We start from the raw sequence: 25057 nt of genomic DNA, 5'->3' as shown, positions 1-25057 counted from the left end.
CTCTAAACACAATGTAAATCCATAACCGGAGATGAAATAAATGCATACTGAAATTAAGGAATATAGATGAACTCTGTTTTACAACAAATCTACAGGCTAAAGAGATAATCCCTGTCACAAGTCAGAAAGGTCCCCGAAATTTCTTAGAGAAGTGAGTTGCTGCAGGGGGGCTGGCAGAACTTTGTCCCTACCCAGATCCGTAAGAATGTTTGCTGTAGATGTGGCATGCTGCATGGTATTTTGAAACTTCATAAATACATGCATAATTTTAGGCACGTAAGCAGTGGATTTATTCAGGCTGAGGGGCCATCAACAAAATGATGCAGGCATCTAATGCAGACCTTGATAAATAAAATTCAGCTACCTATGAACCCATGACTAGAGATCCTCCAAACGCACCTTCAGCTGTCACGTCATGCTGTGGGCACCCACCTTCATTAACACAGGACGAAGTGACTGATGGCGGAGCCTCGTTAAGGCCTGGAAACCAGGCGAGTCCCAGGAAGCTCCAGCTGCTGGAGGTGTCTTTACGGCACATCCTGTGCTCGCATTAAAGGATTAAGCTCCCCACAGAATCCAGCAACCACCTGCGGTCCAGCAGACAGCATCGATCACCACTGCAAGACCTGTTGTGTAAGGGCTTAAATATTCATCACAGCAGAATCTCAAACTTGAGTCGCTTGCTTACAAGCAATGTGTCAGTCATAAGGCAACCGTTCACCAGGCTGTTCTTTCTGGTGCTAAGCACATCCACTTGGTTGGCCCCCAAAACTGCTGAAGGATGAGGAATTGGTAAAGAATGACTTTGCATGCCCAATTCCTCAGTGACTAGAGGGCAGCTGTGAAGGTGATGTGGTTTCCAGAATGACTTTGAGTTTGAGCGTCAGGCACCTTAATTAGCAATCAGAGTGGTGCTGCCATTGGGTGAGCAAAGGGCACAGAGGGGACCTGGGTGTCCCTGTGAGGACATCCCTATCATATGGGGCTCTGGTCCTTGCCATGCTTGAGAACCCATGGCGGTACTGGCGCGTGAAGTGATGAGGGGATGGCTTCATGCTGTTTCCAGAGGAGAACAACACACGGGTAGCACGCCACCTACAAACACCTTGGTGGGCACAACTCCCAGCCCGATTAGGCAGAGCCCCACACTTTCGGTGGGTCGGGGCTATGCCCAGGCCTGATCCGAGACCACCGGGGGGGCTTTGAATCGGGGAGGGGACGACACCACCCGCGGCTCCCCTGCCACCTCAGCGTCCCTCCCGGCGCGGGCTGAGGGGCGGCGGGCGGGCTCCCTCAAGCCACGGGCCCGGCGGGGCGGAGGCGCGGGGCAGGTGGGGGCGCCGCGGGGCCGCCCCTGCCGCCGAGGCGAGGCGGCGGAGGGCGCTGCGCAGCCGGGCGGTGCATTGCGGAGGGCGGGCGGACCCGCGGCCATTCCACACGGCGGCACCGCGCCCCGCGAAGCAGCGGCAGAGGCGGCAGAGGCAGCAGCCGGCGGCGCAGCCCCGCCATGGCCAAGGAGGGAGCGCAGCGAGCGGAGGAGACGGAGCAGATGATCGAGAAGGAGGGCGGCAAGGAAGCCGCCGAGGGCAGCGCCGCCGGCAGCCTGCGGGCAGCGGACACCAAGGAGATGAGAGCCGTGGTGCTGTCCGCCTTCGGGGGGCTCAACAAGCTCCGCGTGTCCAAGAAAGCCATGCCGGAGCCGCAGGAAGGGGAGCTGAAGATCCGCGTGAAAGCCTGGTCCAGTATCATCTCCTCCGGCGTCTGTGTGTGTGTGTGTTTGGGTGGGTGGGTGGAGGGAGGGAGGACAGCGCTCAGCACCTGGTCCCCTCCCGACTGCTGCTGCCCCTTGGTTGTTTGGTGCTTTCCCTTGTCTGGTGCTGCCCCATGGTTGTTCGGTGCTGCCCCATGGTTGTTCGGTGCTGCCCCATGGTTGTTTGGTGCTGCCCCTTGGTTGGTGCTGCCCCTTGTTTTCCTCCCGGGAATCCCGCCTCTGTCACCATAGTTTTAATTCGGAGCTTGTGCAACAGCGGAGCTGGTGTTGAGGACAACTTACGGGGTTTCATTCCTCTCCCAGCCGATACGTAGTTAGCAGGCTGCTGGGATCCTGAACGGAGCTTTCCTAGAAGGCTTTTTTTTTTTTTTTTTTCTTCCCCCTAACAATTGGAGCAGGCTGTTCTTCCTCGATAGCTAGTTCGCAGCGCACATGTTCCTTATGAAAACAGGATATTTTTTTTCCAAGTGGCAGAAGATAACTTTGGGGCCTTGTTACACAACTTGACGTGTAACAGAGACCAAATTAATTTTACCTAAGACAGAGGTTTCTTGTCTGTTGTCCCCTTCTGTTGCATGAAAACATGATGCTGCCAGAGCACAAAGGCCAAGTGAAGGCTGAGTGGTTTATTTTGAGCAGTGTGCCCTAAAAGTGATGCTGTCACAGGGCGGCGAGTTTGAGCCATAGGTTGTAACAACGATGTGCCTCAGGTCTTGGAGCCTTGGGACACAGTGGAGTGTGTCAGCCTTTTTAGACAGCCCACTACCTGTGTGAACTCCAGTTCATACCAGTACCTGTATGAACTGCATGTTCAGCAAAGCGGTACGCATGCATGCATCACGAATAGCAAGTTAGCTGTGAAAAAACACTTGGCTGTAAAATAGAAATATTCCACTCTGTTACAACTACAATTGCTTCCCAGGGTAATATCATCATTAGGGTGCTGTGCGAGTTGCACGCGTGCTGTTTATAGCATCAGTAGATCCACTCAGCTACTTCACAGTTACTGCCAGCCTGCACAGCACTGTGTACATTTCTGAAGCTTTCATCCACACCCCAGAAGCCTGTAGGCTGTGTGGTCTGCTCTTCAGTCCTAGCTCGAAATGTCTGTAGGGCTGAAAGGTAGTTGGGTCACCAAAGTTTGCTTCCAAACAAACCAAAATCAATTTGCTGATCTTCTTGACCTAAGTCTGTAAATACAGAAGATTGATTGGGATGATGATGGACTTGTGGTCCAGTCCGGGAGACTGCGTGAGAGAAATATCTGTCAGCAGTGCAGTGTGGTGTCCACCTGTTAATGCACACAGTGCAGAAGGTGTCAGAGATGAGCTCCTTTTAAGTCATTATTGATGCCAAATAATGCTCGGTTGAACAGTTCTTAGTTGAATCAGTTTTGTAATTGACTCATACAAGTTGACTTGTAGAGAAAATTAACTTTTATTTTAAGAAGAACGTGTGTATGCATGATAAAATACATCAGTAAAGCCAGTTAAATGATACGTACACATTTTAGAGTACGGTGCTGTAAATAGAGGTGATGGAGGATACGTTGCTATTAGCACTAAGCCAGTTGACTAATTCTTTTGAAGGTCTGGTATATCAATGATCCAATTGAAAATGTCTCGGTTGTGATGAGTCATGTGTTAGCCTCATTCTGTGACTAAGAAATAGAACAGCCATCGATGTCCAAGCTGAGTCACAGCTTCTGCATACTCCCTGAAATATTTTTTGATTGATAGTGACAGAGCAGTTGAAATTGCTGTATTTGTTTGTATCGTAATCTGCAGCCTACAAAATGCTAGCATACATACTGTTTAGAAGATGAGAAAAATAGCTAGAACAAACCCAAACAGATATTTCAGATAGGATGTGTGAGTAGGGAGTGGTGTTCTGTAATTACCTCCCTTTATTTTTCTTTGCTCTGTTATAATTATTTCTTCCTTCTGCCGCTATACATGTGCGTCATGAGGAACGAAGCAGAAGTGACTCTTCTGACTTGGTGGTTGTGAGACAGCAGCACTTAAAAAAATTGGTAGCAAATAAAAGAAATCCTAAGTATAGCAGAATAGCAGACAGTGTATAAATTTCATTCTTAAAGGGAGCCTTGTTCATGTGGCTGTTTCTGGATGAAAAGCATGAGATTTTCAGGCAATTTACTTGCTGGGGCAAGAGGAAGGCTACTTCTGAGAATGTAGGACTCAATACTCTTCTTTTCTCTTTATATTTCATCGATGTTGGTAATTAATTTCAGTGGAATCTTAAAATGAAATAAGAAAGACCATAAGTGACTGCTGTCCAAATCTTGCAGACCATCCTCAACACTCTGGTTTGGTATTTTGCAGTGGGAGGTGCTGAGCATCCAAGCTGACTATTGCTGATCTACCAATGAAAGAAGTCCAGGGTACAACATTGTACCCACAGGACTTTCCACATTTAAAAAATGCAACAAAGCTAAACCACAAGAATCAAAAAAAATCTTCAAGATCCTCAAAACTATTAAGGCCAAGCATTGCAGACTTAGCAAGTCAGATTCAAAGATAATTCAATTTTGATAAACTCTGCCTCCAGAGATGGACAGATAAATCAGTCTGTGTAGTTCATGCCAGTATCCCAGCTCTGTCACAGAAAGGCTCTTGCAGAACAGTGTCAACGTGCTGACACTGGTAATTTATATCCTCCCCTATCTCAATTTACACACAGCTCTTGCTTTAGGATGTAAAACACACAACTGCAGGAAGCTGTGTGCTTTTCCTCCCTGGATCATTTTGATTTTACACTTCCCCCTCTGCATACGCACTTGCTTAAAGTTCAGGAGTCACTTAGTTGCACTGCACATCACAGCAGACTATGCTGGTTTGTACTAATACAAGGAATAAATTGTGTTGTCTAGAACCACCACTCGTCATGAGACTTTTGCTTGTGATGCTCTGTGCAGCCAAACTTCCCTTTTCCCATGTCTGCTATAGGTTGAATCTCAGTAAAGGATTTGATAAGGTCTGGTTTCTTGGAGATCATTAGTAAACTAGTCATTCATTTTTGGGCCCTCCAGGTTACTCAAAGAAAAAAGAAACAATTTGTTGGTTTTATCACACAACCCAGTTGTGCTTTCAGGTCTACAGTTGTTGATACAACTTGTTGAGATCTGGCTGGTAAAATAAAACTACCCATTTCTATTTGAAAATGCAGAGGAACGAAACCAAAAGGATATATGTGAGCAACAGGGATGTGAAAGCACACAGACCTATAAGAGATTAAAGGTGAAGTGAACGAAGAAGCTGGTAATTAAATTAATAAAAACATGCAACTTAAACACTATACAAGGTACATAATACTTTTTTTCCCTCTTCACATCACAGCTGTTTTAATACTAAATCTTGTAAATTCATTGTAGAGATTAACTTGCTTTTTTTCTTTTTTATGTGATATTGCTGCCTTTCATTGAGGATAAAGAAATGGAATTAGAGGAGAACTGAATTGCTAGTACCATGTAGTTAGATGCAAAACTAAATATTGTCTGAAAAGTTATTTTGTAAGAATGAATGTTTTTAGGAAGAGTATAATAATTTTATAAAAAATAATCAGTAATTCTGCTTTTAAAGCTAAAGATTATGGATCCAGGTCACTTTTAAACCCTCTATCACAATTGTAAATATTCATTTGGTGACATTTCCTTTTTTTTTTTTTTTTCTTTTCCCTCCCCCAGTGACCTACATCTCATGAATGCTGTGTTGTCTACATGTTGTGCTGTGTGTCTCTTCTGTCTTTTGGTTTGTTGGCTCTGTTCAGTCTGTGTGCATCTTGATTAGTATCTGACTAAAGCCCCATCTCATAAATACTTGTGCACATCAGTAACTGTGTATCAGAGGAGTTGCTGGTATCATATACATGAATAGGATGGGCTGAGTGCATAGCTTCATGGACTCGGGGGAGTTGGCATGCAGCAGTTCCAGCCAACAATAAATACAGGGCTGTGTTTTACAAGAATAGATTAATGCTGAAGCATATTTTGGCTAGTTAGAAGTTTTAACTGTGTGTATGGTGTTTGTGCACAAAGTGCATAAACATGGTACCTTTTAGTTGTGTGTTTCCATTTTGCTTATTTGTTTTTGTTGGCTGCCTAGAAAACCACAGCATCTTACTAACTAAAAACGGATAGCATGTAAAAGACAAAGCAAAGATGCTTCAAGACTTTTGTAAAACTCACACTACAAGGGAAAACTGTAAACTTCCTGAGCAGCAAGACTGAGGACTCCCAAAGACCAAATTAACCATTGTAAAACTGTAAAAGGTGATCCAGGAGGAAGAGTTATAAAACAGTAGCCTACCTGAAACTTATTAAGTTCTCATCCAGGTTGGATACCTGCCTGAGATGAACATGAGATTCCTGAGGTCACTTCAGAGTTTAGGACAGTTTCATCAGGTTGTTTTTAGTCCAAAGCATCTATGATGTGTGATTTATTTTTTTTCCTTAAATAGAATTTAATGGAAATCATGATGTTTCCTTGTACTGAATTGTAAATGGCCCTTGAATTTCTACATGTGACTCCTGATCTGCCAGTAAGCTCTGGGGATATACTTATAACAAGTGTTGTTGCCTTGCATGTGTACTTCTGCCCAAGACCAGTACCACAGTGGTGTAAAGTTGGTTTGTTCCACATGAGAAGGATGTGAACATCTGCTGGGTCACTTGTACGTTGTAGAACCCAGGTTTTTAATGTTGCCCTGAGCTGTTTTGGCTTTCACATCACTTGGGTCAAGTTTTCCCCCTCTGCTTTAATCTGTGGCAGTAGCCTTGATTTTACTTTTTCCTGTATTTTACAGTGGTTTGAATTTTATCGACTTGATGGTACGACAGGGGAATATTGACAACCCTCCTAAGACACCACTTGTTCCCGGCTTTGAGTGCTCTGGAATCGTAGAAGCTCTTGGAGATAGCGTGAAAGGATTTGAGGTAATATTTTCTCTGCTTTCAGGGAAAGACTAAATAATCATCACTTCACTGAGAATGTTGCCCCTAATTCTAAACTGCCAGCAACAGGAGCCTTCACTACCCTGTTGAGATCTGAAAGGGCAATTTTTCTTTTCTGCTTCCCAACCATGAGAATGACCGCTTTGATTAGTTCCTGAAGCCATATGACTGCCTTCAGATCCTTCCTGAAAAGTTATTTGTGCTGTGTGCATATCTGGAGTGCTGTGTAGGATCTGGAAAGCATGACTGACATGCTTTAAGAAAGTAAAAGAAATTGAGTTAACTTGTTTAGTTTCTTTTCTTTGCCACATTTGTAGTCATTGTTGCAAAGTTCCTCAAAGCCCACACACTGCTGATTCTAGTTCGAACTTTTGATCTTGAATTAACAAGACCCCATCTATGATAAGCATTCTTTCTTATAACTGTGTGCATTTATTTGGCACAGATAAGAATGGGACCCTGATTATGGGATCAGAATCTATTTAGCTCAACAAAGTAGTGATAAATGACAATAGTTCATGTATATAATAAAGCTTTCAGAAGTGGTTGGCATTATATACTCTTTGGTGTCTTGTATTACATATAAACAACATTGTTTTACTTCCTATTCCATTATTGATATTAAACATCTCTTTTCCCTCCAATCTCACACTTTTCTTACACTAGATACAAAAAATTCTGTACTAAGAAAGAACTGAGTAAATGTGTGTCAACCCTATCTTAGCTATTTGCTGAATCAGCCATTTCATCAAGTATAATTGCATTTTCTGAATTCTTATTGTATCTTGATCTTAAGAAGACAATTACCTAAAATATCTGTATTTAAAGGTAACGTTTTTGCTTTTCTAGAAAAGCTTCAAAATTTCTCAGTTGAGTAAAGATAATGGCCAATTTACTTTTCAGTAGGGTGTCAGCAATGAGCTGCTCTTAGGACATTTCTCCACCTTCCCTCTCCTGCCCTGTCTCTGCCTTGCAACAAACCATAATCTTTCAATGCTTTTGTGATAAACAATAACTGAACAAAAACTTTACTATTTGAAAAACTCAACTGCTTCAATTGTTCAGCTCTCGTATTCTGTGTTTTGTAGTTACAATCCATACAAAAGAATATTCTATGAAAGGAGCATAGCAAGTTTTCTGCTCTACATCAGCATTCTTAGTTTAAACATTCCTGCTATTTTTAAAGGGCATCATAAGGCTACAGCATATGGTGCTTGTTTGAGTAATGTTGCACCTGAATGAATATACTGTGTCTCTTTAAAAGTTACGGCTTTGTTCTGACTATAAAACACGTTTGTGCATTAGTGTACTTCCTGAAATTTAAACAAATCATGGTGTTTTACTTTTTACATATAATCTGCATAGCCAAGGTAGTGTTTGAGTCATCTAGAAGATCTGATGCTCAAAATAGCTGCTCTGCACACGTATGAGCCCATCAGCAGGGGTATGTCCCAGGAGGACGATGCAATGATGTTCTCTCAGTTTCTTTATAAATATATATATATATTTTACACAGAATAAGAGGATGTCAGGTGCTCGTTGCCGTGTTGACATATGCTGTTACCCCTGTTCATAGTGATGACAGGAATGGCAAAAATTACACCCTATATCTTCTGACCTTCTTTCCTTTTGTAGATCCCTTCCAGTTCAAATCCTGTTCAAGTTGTGGGGATTTGATAAGAACATGTCCTATTGGCCCCTAGTCTGTACTTGGGCTGTCTTACACTCGAGATATTGCCAGCCATTTCTTGTCTTCACTAGCTATAATTGCGTTAAGATACGATGAATGGCCGTCCATTTTGATAGAGATGTGTAAGAACATGTTTTATATTGAAAGAAAGCCTTTTTTTTTATTTTTAAGGAAATGGAAGAGTAAAAGCCTATTCTTTCTCCCGTTAAAAGCAAACACTGATTTTCGCTGAGCTCAGATGTAACATGTCTGATCTATATTTGTTGGGATGGTTCTCAGGAACTGAGGTCTAATCTGACGTGATGTCTAGGCTCTGTATAAAGATTGTAGTAAAATATGATTTTTATTATTATTAAGAAGTCCCTTGGGAATCACCAGGAGAGACCTCTCTTCTCTGCATTCTTTTGGAAATCGGTTATGTTTGTTTGCAAGGATAGGACATACTAACATATTCACTAATTAATCTTAACAGACTTTAGATTTTATAAACTTTACTAACATCAAAAGGAGCCACAGAGTAGTTACCAGTGATGCATTGGTAATTTGAATGTGTGTTTCAAAAGAAGGCAGCATTCAGTGAAATTGGAATGACAGTTCTGTTTCAGCGTCTTCATTCTAAAAGAGACAAACCCTTCAGAGATGTCAGCAGCACCTTAGCATTTAGCAAACCCACAATATCCCAAAGCCAAAGTGATGACAAGTGCTTGGGAGACCAAAATGTGCCTGTGCTATAAACATTTGTCTGAAGGTACTAATGTTATGCTTTACTCCATTGCTCTCAAATGTAGCTTATGTAGATCAAGAACAACCCGTAGTATCACCAAAGACTTAGTGGGTATTAGTAGAAAGTAAGATAGAAAGTATCAGGCAGATAAGCAAGTACATTTTAGAGGGAGAGCTTCTATTAGTTGCAATTAAAATACCAAGTCCTAAAGTTTGGTCCTATTCCTGCCTTATTGCTTATACTGTGGCTCAGCTGAAGAGCTCCTCTCATGAAAAAGGATGATATTTTTGTTTGTGTGAAAGGCAAGATAAAATACATGTAGGAGCTGCTGTGGGCAAGGCATTGTCTTAAGTTTATGAGTCATGCCTGTGAAGGCTTTAATATGTATTGGCCAAATGCTGCTTGCTGGGGCTCTCCCAGATTTCCCCGCTGGACCAGGTTCTACCTTCATTCAAGTGTTGCTTTCCAACTCTGATTGTACCCCTGAATGCACCTCAGTTACCTTAGTAACCAGAGCTATATTTTTGATGTTTAAGGTGGCAGGCACATTTGAAATTGCACAATCCAATTCTGCTCTGCCACATGGCTGTAGAAATGGCAGTCATTATGGACATGTAGAGGTAGAATTGGTTATTAAGATGGTAAAGCTAGAGAGTAGATATCAATAGTGTTATAAGTGAGTGGTTTCTGAACCCTTTCATGTTGTGCTCTGTCTAGGAGAGTACAAGTCCTCCCTTTCTCAATTCACAGAGAAAAAAAGTGTGTATAAATCAGTGTGAAGACTGAGAAGGCAAAATGAAAATTTATCTTGGATGCAATTGTTTATACCATGCATCTCACTGTAATGCTTCTTTTTTTCTTTTTTTCTTTTCTTTTCTTTTCTTTTCTTTTCTTTTCTTTTCTTTTCTTTTCTTTTCTTTTCTTTTCTTTTCTTTTCTTTTCTTTTCTTTTCTTTTCTTTTCTTTTCTTTTCTTTTCTTTTCTTTTCTTTTCTTTTCTTTTCTTTTCTTTTCTTTTCTTTTCTTTTCTTTTCTTTTCTTTTCTTTTCTCCCTGTAAACAGAATTTGCTGGTTATTAATGGGAATGCTGTTTTGATTGTTCACAGCCCCATTTGTTATTTAGGAACTGCTGACAAAAGATGGCTGGTATTGATTATGCTGATAGACTGCTCAATCAGAGAAGCAGCGTAGGAAAAAAGATGTGGCCTTAATTTTGGTATCTTTGTTGTTAAAGTCAAGTTTTTAAATACAATTAAAAAATGGTAAAAGCCCAAAGCTGAGCAGCTTAACTGCTGTGTTGCCAAAGATGTGGATCACCATTACAGTCTGTCATGGCTTGAATAGGAAAGTTGCAGATGTTACAAGTTTCTTTTTACGGTTTAAGTTGCAGACATAGCCTCAACATTGTTTTCTCCCTTGATTGTAGATTGGAGACAGAGTCATGGCTTTTGTAAACTACAATGCATGGGCTGAAGTAGTATGTACCCCGGTAGAATTTGTCTACAAGATCCCAGATGACATGAGTTTTTCTGAAGCTGCTGCATTTCCCATGAACTTTGTAACTGCCTACATGATGCTCTTTGAAGTTGCTAACCTAAGAGAAGGCATGTCTGTGCTGGTTCACTCTGCAGGAGGTGGGGTGGTAAGTTGGAATTTCTCTTATTTTCCTGTCATCCCGTGACTGAAAAGAGCCAGATACTGCTTTTGGTTTGGTTTGATACCCGATATGCCTATATGAGGGGTTGTGATGAGCAGGAACTCCATCAAAACACTGATGCAAATGGTTGGCAGGAGCTTCTGGTGAAATAAAAATGCTATGACCATTGACTCTACATAAAAATACCTCCAAAACACTTTAGAAGTTAGTTAAAGATTGAGAAGTAAGTGTTACTTCAAACTTTGTATCCCTAAGTTTATGCACCTTGTACTTGTTCTTTGTGAAAGAAGGCTATAATGAAAGGATTAAATAAATCAGCTCCCTGCATAAGGTATTTGTAGGTAACCATAATCCTCTTTGCAGTACATAGCCCTGTTGGAATACTCCTGCAGATGCTGTGTGCATGTGTGATGTTTTCCCTGTGAATGGCAGTGTAGTTTTTTTCCTTTGTTGCGGAGGGATTGAAAGCAGTGAAAAATACTATCATCCCAAAGCTGAGGAAAATAGCATACAAATACAGAATTTGAGTCAGTGGTGGCTGCTGCATGCCATGGGTTGGATCATCAGTAAAGAGGCATTGCATTGCATGGGTGAAGCAACAGCTGGATGAATTGGGTGGAATACCAGGCCACACGAGGAAACCATAAGCGAGCACTTAGTGTTACCAGTTGCTTGAACTATCTCTTTGGGAAAAAAAATCTCTCTTTTGGAAAATATGTAAGCTGGTACAAAATATTAAGATACCAACAGGGGAGTATGTTTACACTTGAAATTGCACAGTCGTCTTCCATAAGACCGATTTTATGACCGAGAACATTAGCAGATCTCAGCCTTCTAAATCGGAGCACCTCTTCTGTTTTTCTGTTATGCCTTATGTATGATAAATTAATATTCTGTTGTCTACTGAAAGCTGGTAGGCAGCCCAAACACCTTAGCCTAATTCTGTGTCCTTTGACCTTCTTTCAGGTTCTCATATAAATAAAAGCTGTTATCAAAGAAAAAAATTCACCAGTTCCCTACATGAAATGTTTTTAGCTAACAATAATCCTACTTGCAGTAAATGGTCCTCTTGGAATACTTCTGTAACTGAATGGAATTTATAATCTTATTATGGTTCGGCACAGTACAACCTACAGCATTATGGCTGACTTTATTGTTCTGTAATATTAAATCTTTTCATGTGGAATTCAGGACTGTTAAAGCAACATGAGGCCACACATTCAGGATATTCTAAGACTTTGCGTTTACCTGAAGGGTTGTCAGCCCAGCTGACACTATATGGACCCAGGCTGAGTGTATGGAGTTAGCAAGACACCCTGTGCATATGCACGTCTTCAGAGAAAATGAACTCCTTGTCCCTGTGAGGATAAAATGTTCTTGCTACCTTCTTTCTCTCTTCCTTTTTCTTCCTTTCTCTCCCTTTTTCTAACATTGCTCACCTTTAATTATTTCCTTCTCCTCTTATTTAAGCACTGTTAACACTATCAACTCACACAGTCTTCCTCACTAGTGTCCAAACCCTCTGCCGGGTTGTTCTGTAAGGTACTGCTGCCTCCCTTGCTGTCACAGACACCCAATGAGCATCTTTCCACTAGTCCTCTGCTGTGGCTGCCTCCTCTCAGAGCAGCTGAAGGAGGGACAGGTTGTGTCTGGCTGCCAGCAGAACAGGGAAAAACATATTTTTTCCCTGTTAAGTAATTAAATAAAACAGTGTTTCCAGAGGCAAGTCCGGCAGTCTGGGAAGAAACTGGGCAATAGCTGGTGTAGGTCTGTGTGTGATCTGGGGAGGACTGCACGTAAGATGGAGCTGGGGCTGACTAGCCTGCAAGACAGGGTGCTGATCCCTGTGGCATGGGGGAAGAGTACCTGTGCAGTCTGTTCTGAGTAAGGCTGTTCTTTGTAAGTCTTTTCTTTGTAAGGGAGCAGGTGTTACTGGAACTGGAAAGGAAATGCTTTTCCCAATGCTTGATAGGTCTTACAGGTAAGCTCTCACTCTGGAGATTATTTTTTTCCCTCTTGTACTAACTAGACAAAGATTTCAGAGGACACGTCTGTATTCCTCCTTAAACCTCTCTAATACTCTGTCCATTAATCCCTTGAAAAATGTAACAACCTCCATCGAACATATTATTTTCACAAAGTGCTTTGCTAATAAAACAGAAAACCTGCAATTCAGTTTTCAACACAAACTTCACTATGTGAAGAGATTTTTTTTGTGCTGTTGCTTTAATAGATACAAGGCCCATTAACATTTTCAGCAAGTGGAAAACCTGTCCAGTTTGTTTCTAAATGCCATAGAAATTCCAGAATACTTTAATGAGACAATAGGCTCCCTGTGGGACTAGAAGTTTGTAATTGTTCCTTCTCGTTATACAAGATCATTATTTTAGCCATTTCATGCAGTTTACAAAGAAGAACTTGTTGCTTCGAAAATATTTGTGAGCTTCTTTGTTCTGGCTCTCCAGTCCTCTTTAGGAGAATTCTGCAGCGATTTAAAAAAAAAAAACTGAATCGGGGAAAATTCTCAACAACCTTTACTTATGTATTGCCTCAGTTTATTTATGTGCCATATTTCTGGTTGTAGATGTATTTCTGGATGTAGATGTAGTGAGGAAACTAAAGCAATTGCCTTCACATCTGTGCCTGGGGTATGTTTTGTATGGGATGGTATCATTTAATATCTGACAGGATGCTTTCAATAAGGCAGTGTACCTATTTCCAGATGTTCCAGGGGACATCAGAAGATGATGCAGAGAAAAAAAAAAAAAAAAACACTCAAGATAACTGATACTGAAAAAAAAAACAAACAACTCGCACATGCCTCTTTTTTTCAGTTACAGAGACTTGAATCCTGTTCCATATACCAGATCAATACCCTCCCTGCCTCCTACTCATCTAAAAGGTCAGGGCATCATATGATCTTCTCTGCTCATGGCAGGAAACGTGTATAGTTGTAGGGAAGCGCCTTGCCTCTGTGAACTAGGAGAAGAAATGTGGACAGTCACAAGCTCTGCCTCTGGCAATGCATGATGTAGCCATCCACTGTAACTTCTCTAAAGAGAAAGACCCCGCTGCAGTGCTTAGAAAGGGGGCTTGAAAGGAGAGATTGTGTTTGCTTTTGTTTCCTAGGGTCAGTTTGTTGACTTTGATTGTTTGCAATGGGGGCTGCTTTGGGGGGTTTGTTTGTTTTTCCTCTTTTTCCCTCTTGAGGTAGGGGAGGTTAAGAGAGGATGACTCTCAGCTGCCAGCCAGGGCAGTGAAGTAGAAATTTTAGGGGCCTTCTGGGAAAGTGTGGTATAGGCTCATGTCTGATCAGATGTAAATGAGAAATCTTGCAAATCATTCTGTTATCATTGCTCTAATGTTACGGATCAAGATCTAACAAGGACAAGGCTGGTCATATGCTGTCTTTCAGGCCTCTGCCTGGCAGGATACTTAACACTTCTGTTTAAGCAGACCATTATATTGATTAGTAGGGAAATTCGATAGTTAACAAGAGATATAATTGTATTGTATGTATAGAATTTAAATGCTTAAAGCTAGTGTAAGTGCCCTTCTGAACTGATTTCTAAAATATGGAGAAGGTCAGCTAACACTGAACTTCAAAAACTTCCAGTTATACTCACATAGAAATTAATACTCAAAAATATGAGGAGTTTTTTCTACAGTAAGCTATATGTTCTTGTATACATCCAGTTGAGAAACTAGCTTATCTTAACTGTAAAACTCTGTAATTAATGTTTGAAATGACCATCAGACTATAGTAGAATAGCTCCCTTCACAAATACACTCAATTGTCTTTTTTTAGAGTGAAGCCAAGTGGCATCTGAGGAAAATAGGCTGAGAAAACTGAGCATTAGCATGCACCCCACTGGGACTGATCTGCTATATGAAGCAATTAGTTCTCTAAAATGAAGACTGTGTAAGTCAGTGCAAGCCACAGCACAGGCTTGTATGAGATTACATTAGTAATTTTAAGAACAACTACATAAACTTGTGAACTGCATCCTGGACTAATTGAATTAGTATAAATACAGGACTGCTGTATTAAAAATCAAAATGAAGCAAAAAAAAACCAACACCCTTATGATCATCACTTCTAGCTATAATAAATACAATCTATGACATCTACCTGGAAAGTCAATTCTTTCAGGGATTTAGATCTGTTAGAGACTGCCATTATGCCCATTTGCTTATTTGTTTTTTTATATGCTGCTTGTTCTGGCTATTTGGAACACAAAACTTTGTTCATTTATCAAAACCGTGTGAACACCTCAAACTCATCACTTAACCTCTCAGATGCAAGGCAGAATTATTAGCCAGTTCTTTAGCATTTCAGTCTCACAGATGCTAGAACTAAGCTGCGTTAAAGACACAAGTATCGACTGCTGTCCTGAAGCTCTGATCTGACCTTCCCTTTCATGCTCAGCAGCAGAGGAGGTGCGAGTAAGTTACAGATAAAAGCTCTCATGTTTGAATTTGAAGAATAAATCTGACTTGGCAACAGATTTAGGTCATCCTGGCAGGATTGGTTACTGCTTGGCAGGAACCCTCATTTTTATTGCTTCTACCCTCATAAATTGCAAATATTTGAGGATGTGTTCCAAACTGAATCACCAAAGTAGTGATATTTATCTGACAAAGAACTGGCACTCCTTAGTAAATGTGGTCACATGCTATCACAGGAACCCCTTCAAAAGAATTATTAGATTATTAGATTTCTTCTTTAAAAATATAGCTCTGCATTTATCCCTTCAAATTGTCTCTCCTCTGTCTTGCTTGTGGATAAGTCTTTCTCAATTTCCAGACTTGATTTGTAGCCAGCTAATGTATCTGTGTTATCTTTTGTTGTCCCTTTTTTTTTAATTAGCTTTTCTCTCATCTTGGGACAGTTCCTTCAGATCTCTTTGGTAGTATGTATATTTGTACGTGGTTAGAAAGATGCCCAGAATCAAATATTTCCTTGGCTGATATTTTTCAGGTTGAAAGCAGGCTTGCTTGTTCATACTCCTTTTCCAAAAGCTGCAATGTCTGTTTCGTTGGTCATCCTGTTGGTCCATGCAGACACATACTTATTTCCTGGGCTTTGAGCTGGTTGGCTGCAAAGCAGCAGTAGGCCAATATGAAAGCCAGTCTTGTCTTCTAAAATAGGTCTCTCAGCATCCCTGATCCTTTTAAACATTGTATGGGCTGATTGAACTTAGGTCTGTCTGCACATAGCAGGTAGGAGTACATTAAGTAGCACTCATGACTTGTGTTTGAGTCAGTTCTTCTTGAATGTGCATAATTGGGATTTACTCCACTCTTCTGATGGTCCTGGCCAGCATACTGTACAATGGCATTACCACTTTCCGATCTGCTAAAACCTTTACCTAATACTTCCCAGGACTGCACTTGCTATTTTCATATTAGCAGTTCATAGCCACTCTGCATTTGATGAATACACCCTAAGTGCTTTTCTCCTATTTCATCTCCTTCAGACAAGAAAGAGAATAAATCAGCTCACACAGAGCTGTGTGTAACCAAGGCTAGGCTGCATTCAGTATCCAAGCTATCTCGTTTAAAGCCAGACAGGGCACCTCTACATTGTGCTGCACTGTGCCATGTGAATGCCTCTAAAGCATGGATGTGCTCCCTCAGCAGCCCGGGAAAGTCCCAGTGCCATGCCTGAGTCTATTTCCAGACACTGCCTCAGAGCATAATCTGTTAATCAAACACAAAAGCTTGGTGAGTCATACACAAAAAGCAATTTCCCTGACCAAAGCAGCCTGCAGTCCCTGAAGGCCTTTCTTTTTGCCTCTCACAGCCCTGCACTCCCCAGAGGACATGTCCTTTCCCTGAGTCCCCTGCTGAGTCATGTCACACACAGGCAGTGCTAAGCTCTTCCTTGGCTGTTCAGCTTTTAGGATAGAGTTTATGTGCTCTGGGCAAGAATCTTGGCTGCCGTACGCTCTCGTAGCTCCCCTTAAGTGCAGCGGCTTTATACCAGATGAAGATCCAGCCGTGAGGCTTGGTTGCACCCCAACTTCACATTTTTCAAGGGAGGGAGGAAAAAACATCCCCTGGTGATAGTTGCAGAAAATAAGAGAGTCTGAGTAAAAAGAGGTCGTTATTTCGCGGTGACTCTTTCCCATTCCCTCTCCTCCAAAACTTACTGTGGTGCACTGAGTGTAACAGATGCTGCCCTAATGCTTGTTCAGCTTGTCCACTCTGCAATGTTCACCTGAGTGTTTGGTTTCCAATTTCCTTTGCTATAATTGGAAAAATAACACCTTCAGGAAGTGCAGCTGACTTCTCCAAATACCACAGAAACATCTTCCTTGATGCCAGTAGATGTCTTCTCTTGCAGTTTTCTTACTACGCTTGTGTACTTTGTACCACCTTCAAATACGGTTATGTGGCATCAAAGCACTTTGGAAGCATGCATTCTGCTCACATTCAGTGCCAGACAGGTTTCTTGTGCAAGAATAAGTATGAATTATTTTTGAAAATACTGTAGCACCTCTGGGCTGCACAAATATACCTGGAAACAATCATTTCTTAGTGATGCTATTGGTTCTCACAGATGCCGTTTTGCTGAGTGGTATCTTTTAGATGGTTTGTTCTCTTTTGCTATGAGGTTGGGCTCAGTGTTTACAACAGCAAAATATAATGAGCAGAAAGGGTGCTTTCATGAAAGAATACTGAACTGTGAGTGCTGTCAGTCAGTATGCAGCTGGGCCACCAAACCTATGTCTGGGCTGTGCCTTTAGGTCAGACCCTTTCAGAAAGTCAGTAACTTACAGTTTTATTTATACTTCAACCAGTGTTAAGTTAGTATTAATATGATGATTAGATTAGTAAGTTTTCTTCTGTTCATGCTTTTCATATTGACTTTTCAATGTACAGGACGTATATAGTTTTTACTTTTGAATTGTTTAAGTAACAGAACAATGTTTAATTTTTATTTTTTAATCTATTTTTCCCTTCTTTTATGTGATTATCTCAATAAGAGAAGTTTCCAATCCTGCAGGTTTAAAGTCGTGTTTTATAGCAAAGGAATGCAAAGAAAGTTCAATCTTTCTATTGGAACTAAAACAGATAGCAGTGTATCCATTTATAATAGATTCTATAATAATTACATGTTTGGATTAGGGTAAACATACTGGCTTTATAAAGAGACAGGATCCCTTGAAAAGAAATCAATCAAACAGACTTCAAAGCTAGAGAGATGCAAGACTCCCATGTCAAATCCAATGTTAGGAGACATGCTTCATTTCCACAGAACGCTGCAATGCAAGTTATGCATCTCTTTGAGGACACACTGTGTGGAGTTCTGCATGATAAGCAGCATAAGTGTGTGTGTGTCTGTGTGTGTGTACTGATAGATGTTAAAGCAGATTAATTCAATTTTAAGGAAATATTTTGTAACCATGTCTATCACTTCAGTGAAGCAATCAATCGATTTATTCAAAGACTGCTAAATCCTATTAAAAGTAAAGTTAAGTGTTCAAGTGAGAATTTTTTTTTTCCATTTATGAATTTTCCCAGGTGCAGGAAGCATCTAGGTAGTATTTAGATGTGGAAATTTACATCATGTGTAAAAAATCAGATGTGTGAAAAGCTTTATTTTTTGTGTTTTAAACAATGCCTTTCTATTTAGACACCCACTCAGAAGGTTTTGGAATTCATATACTATTTCTGATAGCATGGTGCCTGCTTCTCTGTCTGTGTGAAAGCTGAAGGGTAACAGAGATGATGTGGTTTTGTCGGGGCAGGGAGGGGACAGAAAACCTTCTTTTATTTTTCTACCACAAAGCAGTTTTTAGGAATCCAAAGGAGAGGACAGTACTTGTGTGTCCCTGAGGTCAGGGTGAGAATGTGCAGCGGGACTGGAGTCAGCTTGGAGATCTCACCTGCTCCTCCATGGCCCTGGGAAAGGACTGTTCCTCCTTCCAGCTGCAGAACTCTTTGTGCATATTTCATTTGTGAACCATGGGCATTGTGAGCACTGGGACCCTAAGTACTTACAACTACTGTGTATAGCCCTTTAAACAAAAGGTACTAATCCAAAAGTAGCTAAATGACTTGAGGGATTAGAAAAGAGATTTAAGAGCGAGTTGCATAGCCACAGTGCTTTTTTGGAGCTTAGTCGAATTCCACAGAAATTAGTGAAACGGTGGAGTTCATAGGTTGAGTTCAGTTCTCCTGCTTTGGGGAGGAAGGCATTCTAAGCCCAATACCAGCCTTTATTCCTAGATTTTTGAAATACAAATATTAGGACCACTTTGCACTAAAATAAGTACAAACCAGTGTCAGGTTAAGATCTTCAGAAAGCTGTAGAAGAATGTTTCATGGAATTGCCTCAAAATACTTCAGTGATCTTGTTCATCCAATTATAAAAATACTGGTCATATGAATCAGTTTTAGGCTTTAAATATCCCCAGAAAGTATTCTGACCTGGGGTTTTAGATAATCTTGTCTCTGTGGGGGGTGAACTAGCCAGTTTGAGTCAAGAAGAAAATAGGTGTTGGTTTTTTTTGTGCATTTCTCCTATTTATTTGACAGTCATTTAGTTAAATGTTAATCATCTTCTGCAGGATGAAAAACAACACGTTTTCTGCTCTAATATTTGACCTTTTAAACATGAACTGTTTTTGATTCAGGATACATTAATTATCCCTTGTCTTCCTGAGTTAGATTGAAAATGCAGAAAACTAATTAGAGAATAGATCAATAATGTCAGAATTTCACTCCACTAGCATACATTATAAAATACTGATTTATCTAAATTACTGTGGGTAGTGGTTTTCTGGAAGAGACAGAAAATGAGAAGGGGATTGCTAGTGAAAATGGCTGAGAAAAGGAGAGATACAAAAGTCAGATTATTTTTTCTTGCAATTTTATGTTACAATATTTTTGGAGGCTTTAGACTAAGACGATAAGTAATAGAGAAATGAAGCATGAGAAGAGTGAAACCTTTTCTGCTCCTAGAAGATATTATATCTTGCGAGATGAGGCCCCGCAGGAAGAGATTTGCCTATGATTTCTAATAGATTAAGGATTCCAATCCAAGAAAATAGTGGATGATTTTAAAAAGAAGAGGTCATTTATGTTTGGTATTGGATTATCGTGCTACAAATCAACATTCAGATCTGGGTCCTGCTGTAAGTTTCTCTGAGCCACTGGACATGTTGTTCAGTTTGCTGTGCTATTTCCATTTCTCACTTGTAAAGGAAGAATTACAGCGCATCCCTCCTCTTGCTCCCTTCTCTTTGTCTCTTGGTACCTGCCCAAGATCCCAGAACTGTGCCTTGCTGTTCAGCTGTTTACTGACTAACCCAGTAGGAAACCAATTTGAAACTCCTGGATGCCACCATATAAAAATAATACTGCTGTCCTCTTGAGATGTTCAACTTAGATGACTGTCACTAGCAATTACATTCAGCATTATATGGGAAGATGCCAAGACCCCCAGGGTATGCAGGATTATCCAATTATTCTACTGTAAATGAAAGCCAAGCACTGATTACTGGTATTTACATACTAATAATCAGGGTTTCTGGTTGGAATGAACTGAAATGTGTTTATCCATGGATGATTTTACTGGTCATGCATACAGTTTACAAATGACAATCTTTTAGCTGTAAATATAAGTAAGAATCTGCTAAATTTAGTCAGACATTATTTTCAGAATCACTGTGCCATTTCTTGCTTCTGAGCATATCCATGTAAACAGTAGCTCCAGTGGAATAATGTGGTTGCAATGAGAGGCAGAATTTGGCTACTAGAGGTCTATATTCTGTTTGTTAGTGTACTAAGAGTAAAATAATAATAATAATAAAAAAGGTGGAAGAAATGACCTGTTAGGATCTTTTTTGAAATCCAGATGACTCAGTGTTTAAAGCAGTACTTCCCTTCTCTCAGCCTCGTGAAGTTACAGGTTATAATTTAGAAGTTAAATTTTTCTGGGGACTGAAGCTGGAGAGGCCAAGTACAGACATTTGAAGGCACAAATCCTGCAGTGCCCCAAATCCTTTTTAGACACTGGCATGGCATCTGATTGACCTTGCTGGATTTTTGCCCAGACGCAGTCTTCCATCTTCTGGGAGGTTGCCGCAGAGGCCATGTGGCAATCTGCGAAGGGTCTTGAGCAGCTTGGATCCAGCAAGCTCACAGGAGCACACTGCCCTTGTTGGGTTCCATCAGATATCTGTCTGCATGCAGAGGGCTTGCAAGATTACAATTGATAATGGACTTTTGCTTTGAGGAAGAGAGAGGCATCTCAGTGTTATCTGTCTCTTGTGAAAACCACAGGCTGGAAGAGTGTGCCATGAAGACAGAATCCTTTCTCTGACTCCGTGCCTAGCCCTGCAAATATGCTTCCATCAGAATTTGACCCACATCAGTTGGAATTCTAAGGGACACCTGCATGAGTTTGGGAGAACACCTGTACGAAGCAGAGCAAAAATTTGTTTTTGATACAAATACTTTGTGTGCTTCTTTTCCAGCCTGACAAGCTTCTGCTCTTGTTCCAGTTGCTCTAATTTAGGGGTAGTTATAGCAATGTGATACCCGTGTGTGTCAATGGATGCATATATGTTTGTGTAGATGGGAGGAAGTCAGGCCTGCCTGTCATGGAGCAAGAAGACTTCTCTTTTTCAGTATTGTAATTTTCTTCTTGGCATTAGAAAGGAACAGTTCTGTTTCAAAGCCCAGAAATTAAAAACATGACATTAAATGTACATGTTATATACTGCAGGAACTTATTACAAGCTCAGGATAGAAAAGAACAGGCTCACAATGTGGACGCTGGGGAAGCTGAGAGTATATGTACTAGGAGAACTACTTCCCTGTTCATGCTTTAGGCCATTTGCTCCCCTTCACTAATGGATTACTTTTGAAGATGGGGCATTGGCCTAAATGAACCTGTTAGTGTGACTCATGGCTATTCCTGCATTCTGAATCATCAATCGTAATTTTTGTTATTAATACGAGGTAAAACAGATTTGCTCTACTATGCAGTATTTGTCACACCAAATTGCTCTCTCCTACTGCAACTATAAGAAAATGTAATCACTGAGAAACAGTATATGGTGCACTGGGACTGACTCAACTAGACCTGCTGTATTATGACCACAAAAACCCAAAGAATAAAAGCTGTATCTAAGTGTTTTTAGACTGAAAAGCTGAATCAAGTATTTTTACATTATCTGCCAGAAATTTTGTTCTGGAATAAGGTGCTGTGAGGCCTTCCTGTGAACAGAGGAGGTTAGAATTGCATGTGGAAGCAGCTGAGGTATGAGGTGCTGATGTTACTGACGAGTCCTTGGGGAAAATGCAAAGGAGAAAGCAAGAAATATTTCTGATGTGCTCTTTCAGTTATCATTTTTGGTGTTCCTTGTAAATTAATATCATTTCCCTTGAATTACGCTGCTTTTGTTAAAAGAACAAGGAGAACTCTTTTCTAATGCAATTTTGATAGATTAATTTAATTTTATCCCTGCACTTACTTTGTCTTCAGCATATCCTTTTGATTTAAGTGTATTTTTCCTATGACTGAATTGCTTTGCAGTGGTAAGAAATTAGTTTGGGAAGTGCTTGAACATATTTGGTGATGGATTTTGCCGTGTCACGAGTGAATTGGTAACTGCAAAGTCTGTCAACCAATTTCCATGTCAGTGAACTAACATACTGATATGCTTGCAGGGTCAAGCTGTTGCTCAGCTCTGCTCGACTATTCCCAATGTTACTGTTTTCGGAACAGCTTCATCTTTCAAACATGAAGCAATCAAAGACTCAGTAACTCACCTGTTTGACAGAAATGCAGACTATGTGCAAGAAATAAAAAGGTAATCTCTCCCTCCCCCCGCAACTAGTATCTGGCAAAATATATATTCCCCATAGCAACTGGCATAATACTATGAAAAACACTGGGTTAATCATATTTTTGGGAAGAGATCACATTTTTGAGTTCAGGAACTGAAGTAAAATAAAGATACTATAAAACTGTCTAGATCTGCACTACAGGAGACAAAATAGCAAGCATCTCTGTATTTCTTTATAAGCAACATAAACTTTGTTTGTCCATGTTCATGCTTGGATGTCTGCTGTCAGCAAACTAAATACAGTAAAAAAGAATACATATGCTAACAGAAGACTACTTCACTGCATCTAATCTGCATATGTAGTAGCTCAGAGTCAGTACTCAATTCAGGATAAGAAGAGTACTCAATTCAGAGTAAGAAGTTTTCAGCAGATCTGTAAGTTATCCAGGTTTTAGGGGAATTCTCTGGTATGATTCCATCTGCTTGTGTTTTTGCCTTCTGCCAGGGACTGATATCACAGCATGTGATGTCTGTTTTGATTTCACATCCTTAGATTTTGTTTGTTTGCATTCAGATTAGAATCATCCTGTTGCCTTCTGAAGTCCTGAGTGCTTCTGTTTCCATTTACATGTTTTCAGATACTTTGTTGTCAAGTCTGTCTTTTAGATACTGATGTTGATAAAGGTGGCAAACATTGGAATTAATAAGAAGATCTTAGGAAAAAAAAATGTCTTTTTTGTTTTGCTTGTCAGATAGATTAGAGAGAATGTTTTTCCTTGCATCTTGTATCTGTCAAAATACTGGGTTATCTAACTGGGCATAACAAAGAAATTTTTCAAAGGGGCCCCCCAAGGTAGTAGAGTTCACAGACTTCCTGTCAAACTTCTTCATTCCTCAGAATGATGGCAATGTCTCCTATTGCAAAGTGAGATTTCTTTCTTGCTTTTTAGAATCTCAACAGAAGGAGTAGATATCGTTTTGGATTGTCTGTGTGGAGAAAATACTGGGAAAGGCCTCAGTCTTCTTAAACCACTTGGGACTTACATTTTATATGGTGAGTGGAAACAGACAGGTACTTGAAAACTAAGCAAACAGGTATTTCAAAACTAAAACTTTGCTGTGCTTAAAATCTCTTAAAATCACCCTTTCCAAAACTGGACGTGTATCTAGGTGGCTACCATGTGATAATTTATCAATTCAGCCATTTCCAATAAAGGATTTTAGTGAAGATAAGCATGGACTAAATTATTGAGAAACAACAGCTAATACAAAGAAAGTCTATAAAAATATAAATCCAACATGAAAATGAATGTATGTTTCATTCATTCATAATCAAATGTTATGGAAGAGAAATGTAGGAGCAAACTTGGATCTCACGTCATAGGAATTGCTGTGTGGCCAAGAAAACTCTTAACATAGTTCTTTGTGGGAGGAGAACTTAGTGGAAGCTTTCAGGAGGAAACCTATTGTTTCTATTCAACATGACTTTGAGGAATTCAAGCCCAGGTTTCTGTTCACAAATTTCTAATCATGTACATTGAGTGCTCCACATACCCAGTAAACGTGTTGTCCCTGCAGTTCTGCCAGGTTGCCATGTTGTTTGTTGATGATGGAACCACAGTCAGCCAAGCTTCTGTATGTAGGAGACAGCTGAAGGGATCGCTCAGTTCTGCAAATGAAGAACACATCCGTATTGTAGTGGAAAATGCAATGGCATCACTGATAAGCATACCTGCTTCCCTGGACTTTCATCTAGTGGTCGTAACAAAGAATATGTTGTGACTCAAATATCTGCTTGGACTGTACAAGCTGCCTGTTTATAATGAAATCACTGCCAGTGAATTGCCATTGTATTTGTTAGCAGGTTAAAATGTACGATATATGTATATTCACACATGGTAGTCAGGCCTTTGATAGATAACTGTATCTGTTAATGAAAGACAGGACATCCGTGTGGTGACCAGTGCTATATATTGGTCTGAGACTAATGGCATTTTACTGGAAATAAATGGATAGCTATAGAAGAGATTTGGTGTCAGAATGCCTAGTAGCACTGAAACGGTTCTTGCTTTTGAAAGATTTAATAGTTTATGTTTTTGTCATCCCACAATATCTATTAACTTGTAGGGTTCTGTCCCTTGGCCTCTTTGTTATTTATTCTCAAAGTAAAAGGACATCTACTAATCCCTTGTCAACCTGAGGAGAATTTTTTTTTTCTTGCAAATGGAAACAGTTTCTTGGAATAGAAACAATTCTACCTATAATAAATGGTCTGCTTGTCAGCATGTATTAACTTGTGTGTCTATGTACTCATCTTTTACAGGTTCATCTAACATGGTTACTGGGGAGACAAAAAGCTTCTTCAGTTTTGCAAAATCAGTAAGTGTTCTAGTGCTGTGATTCTGCTCTACTTTCCTCTGACTTCAGTCTTCTGAACTTCA

At 40.3% G+C, this 25057-nt stretch overlaps 1 protein-coding gene across 1 annotated transcript in view; it reads left to right on the top strand.

The window, feature by feature from the left end:
• The first annotated feature begins 1372 nt into the window (after positions 1-1372).
• Positions 1373-25057, top strand: part of VAT1L (vesicle amine transport 1 like) — a 53982-nt gene continuing 30297 nt past the window's right edge. The window contains exons 1-6 of the mRNA XM_005018257.4: positions 1373-1737; positions 6593-6722; positions 10579-10794; positions 22498-22640; positions 23567-23670; positions 24940-24995. Of these exons, the coding sequence (XP_005018314.2) occupies positions 1508-1737; positions 6593-6722; positions 10579-10794; positions 22498-22640; positions 23567-23670; positions 24940-24995 (879 nt within the window). The 5' untranslated portion in view covers positions 1373-1507. The remainder of the gene's footprint in view (positions 1738-6592; positions 6723-10578; positions 10795-22497; positions 22641-23566; positions 23671-24939; positions 24996-25057) is intronic.

Source organism: Anas platyrhynchos, chromosome 12 (genome assembly GCF_047663525.1).
Source record: "Anas platyrhynchos isolate ZD024472 breed Pekin duck chromosome 12, IASCAAS_PekinDuck_T2T, whole genome shotgun sequence".
Classification (NCBI taxonomy): Eukaryota; Metazoa; Chordata; class Aves; order Anseriformes; family Anatidae; genus Anas; species Anas platyrhynchos.
The sequence above is the reverse complement of the archived record's forward strand: the minus strand, read 5'-3'. Positions and strand labels throughout refer to the sequence as shown.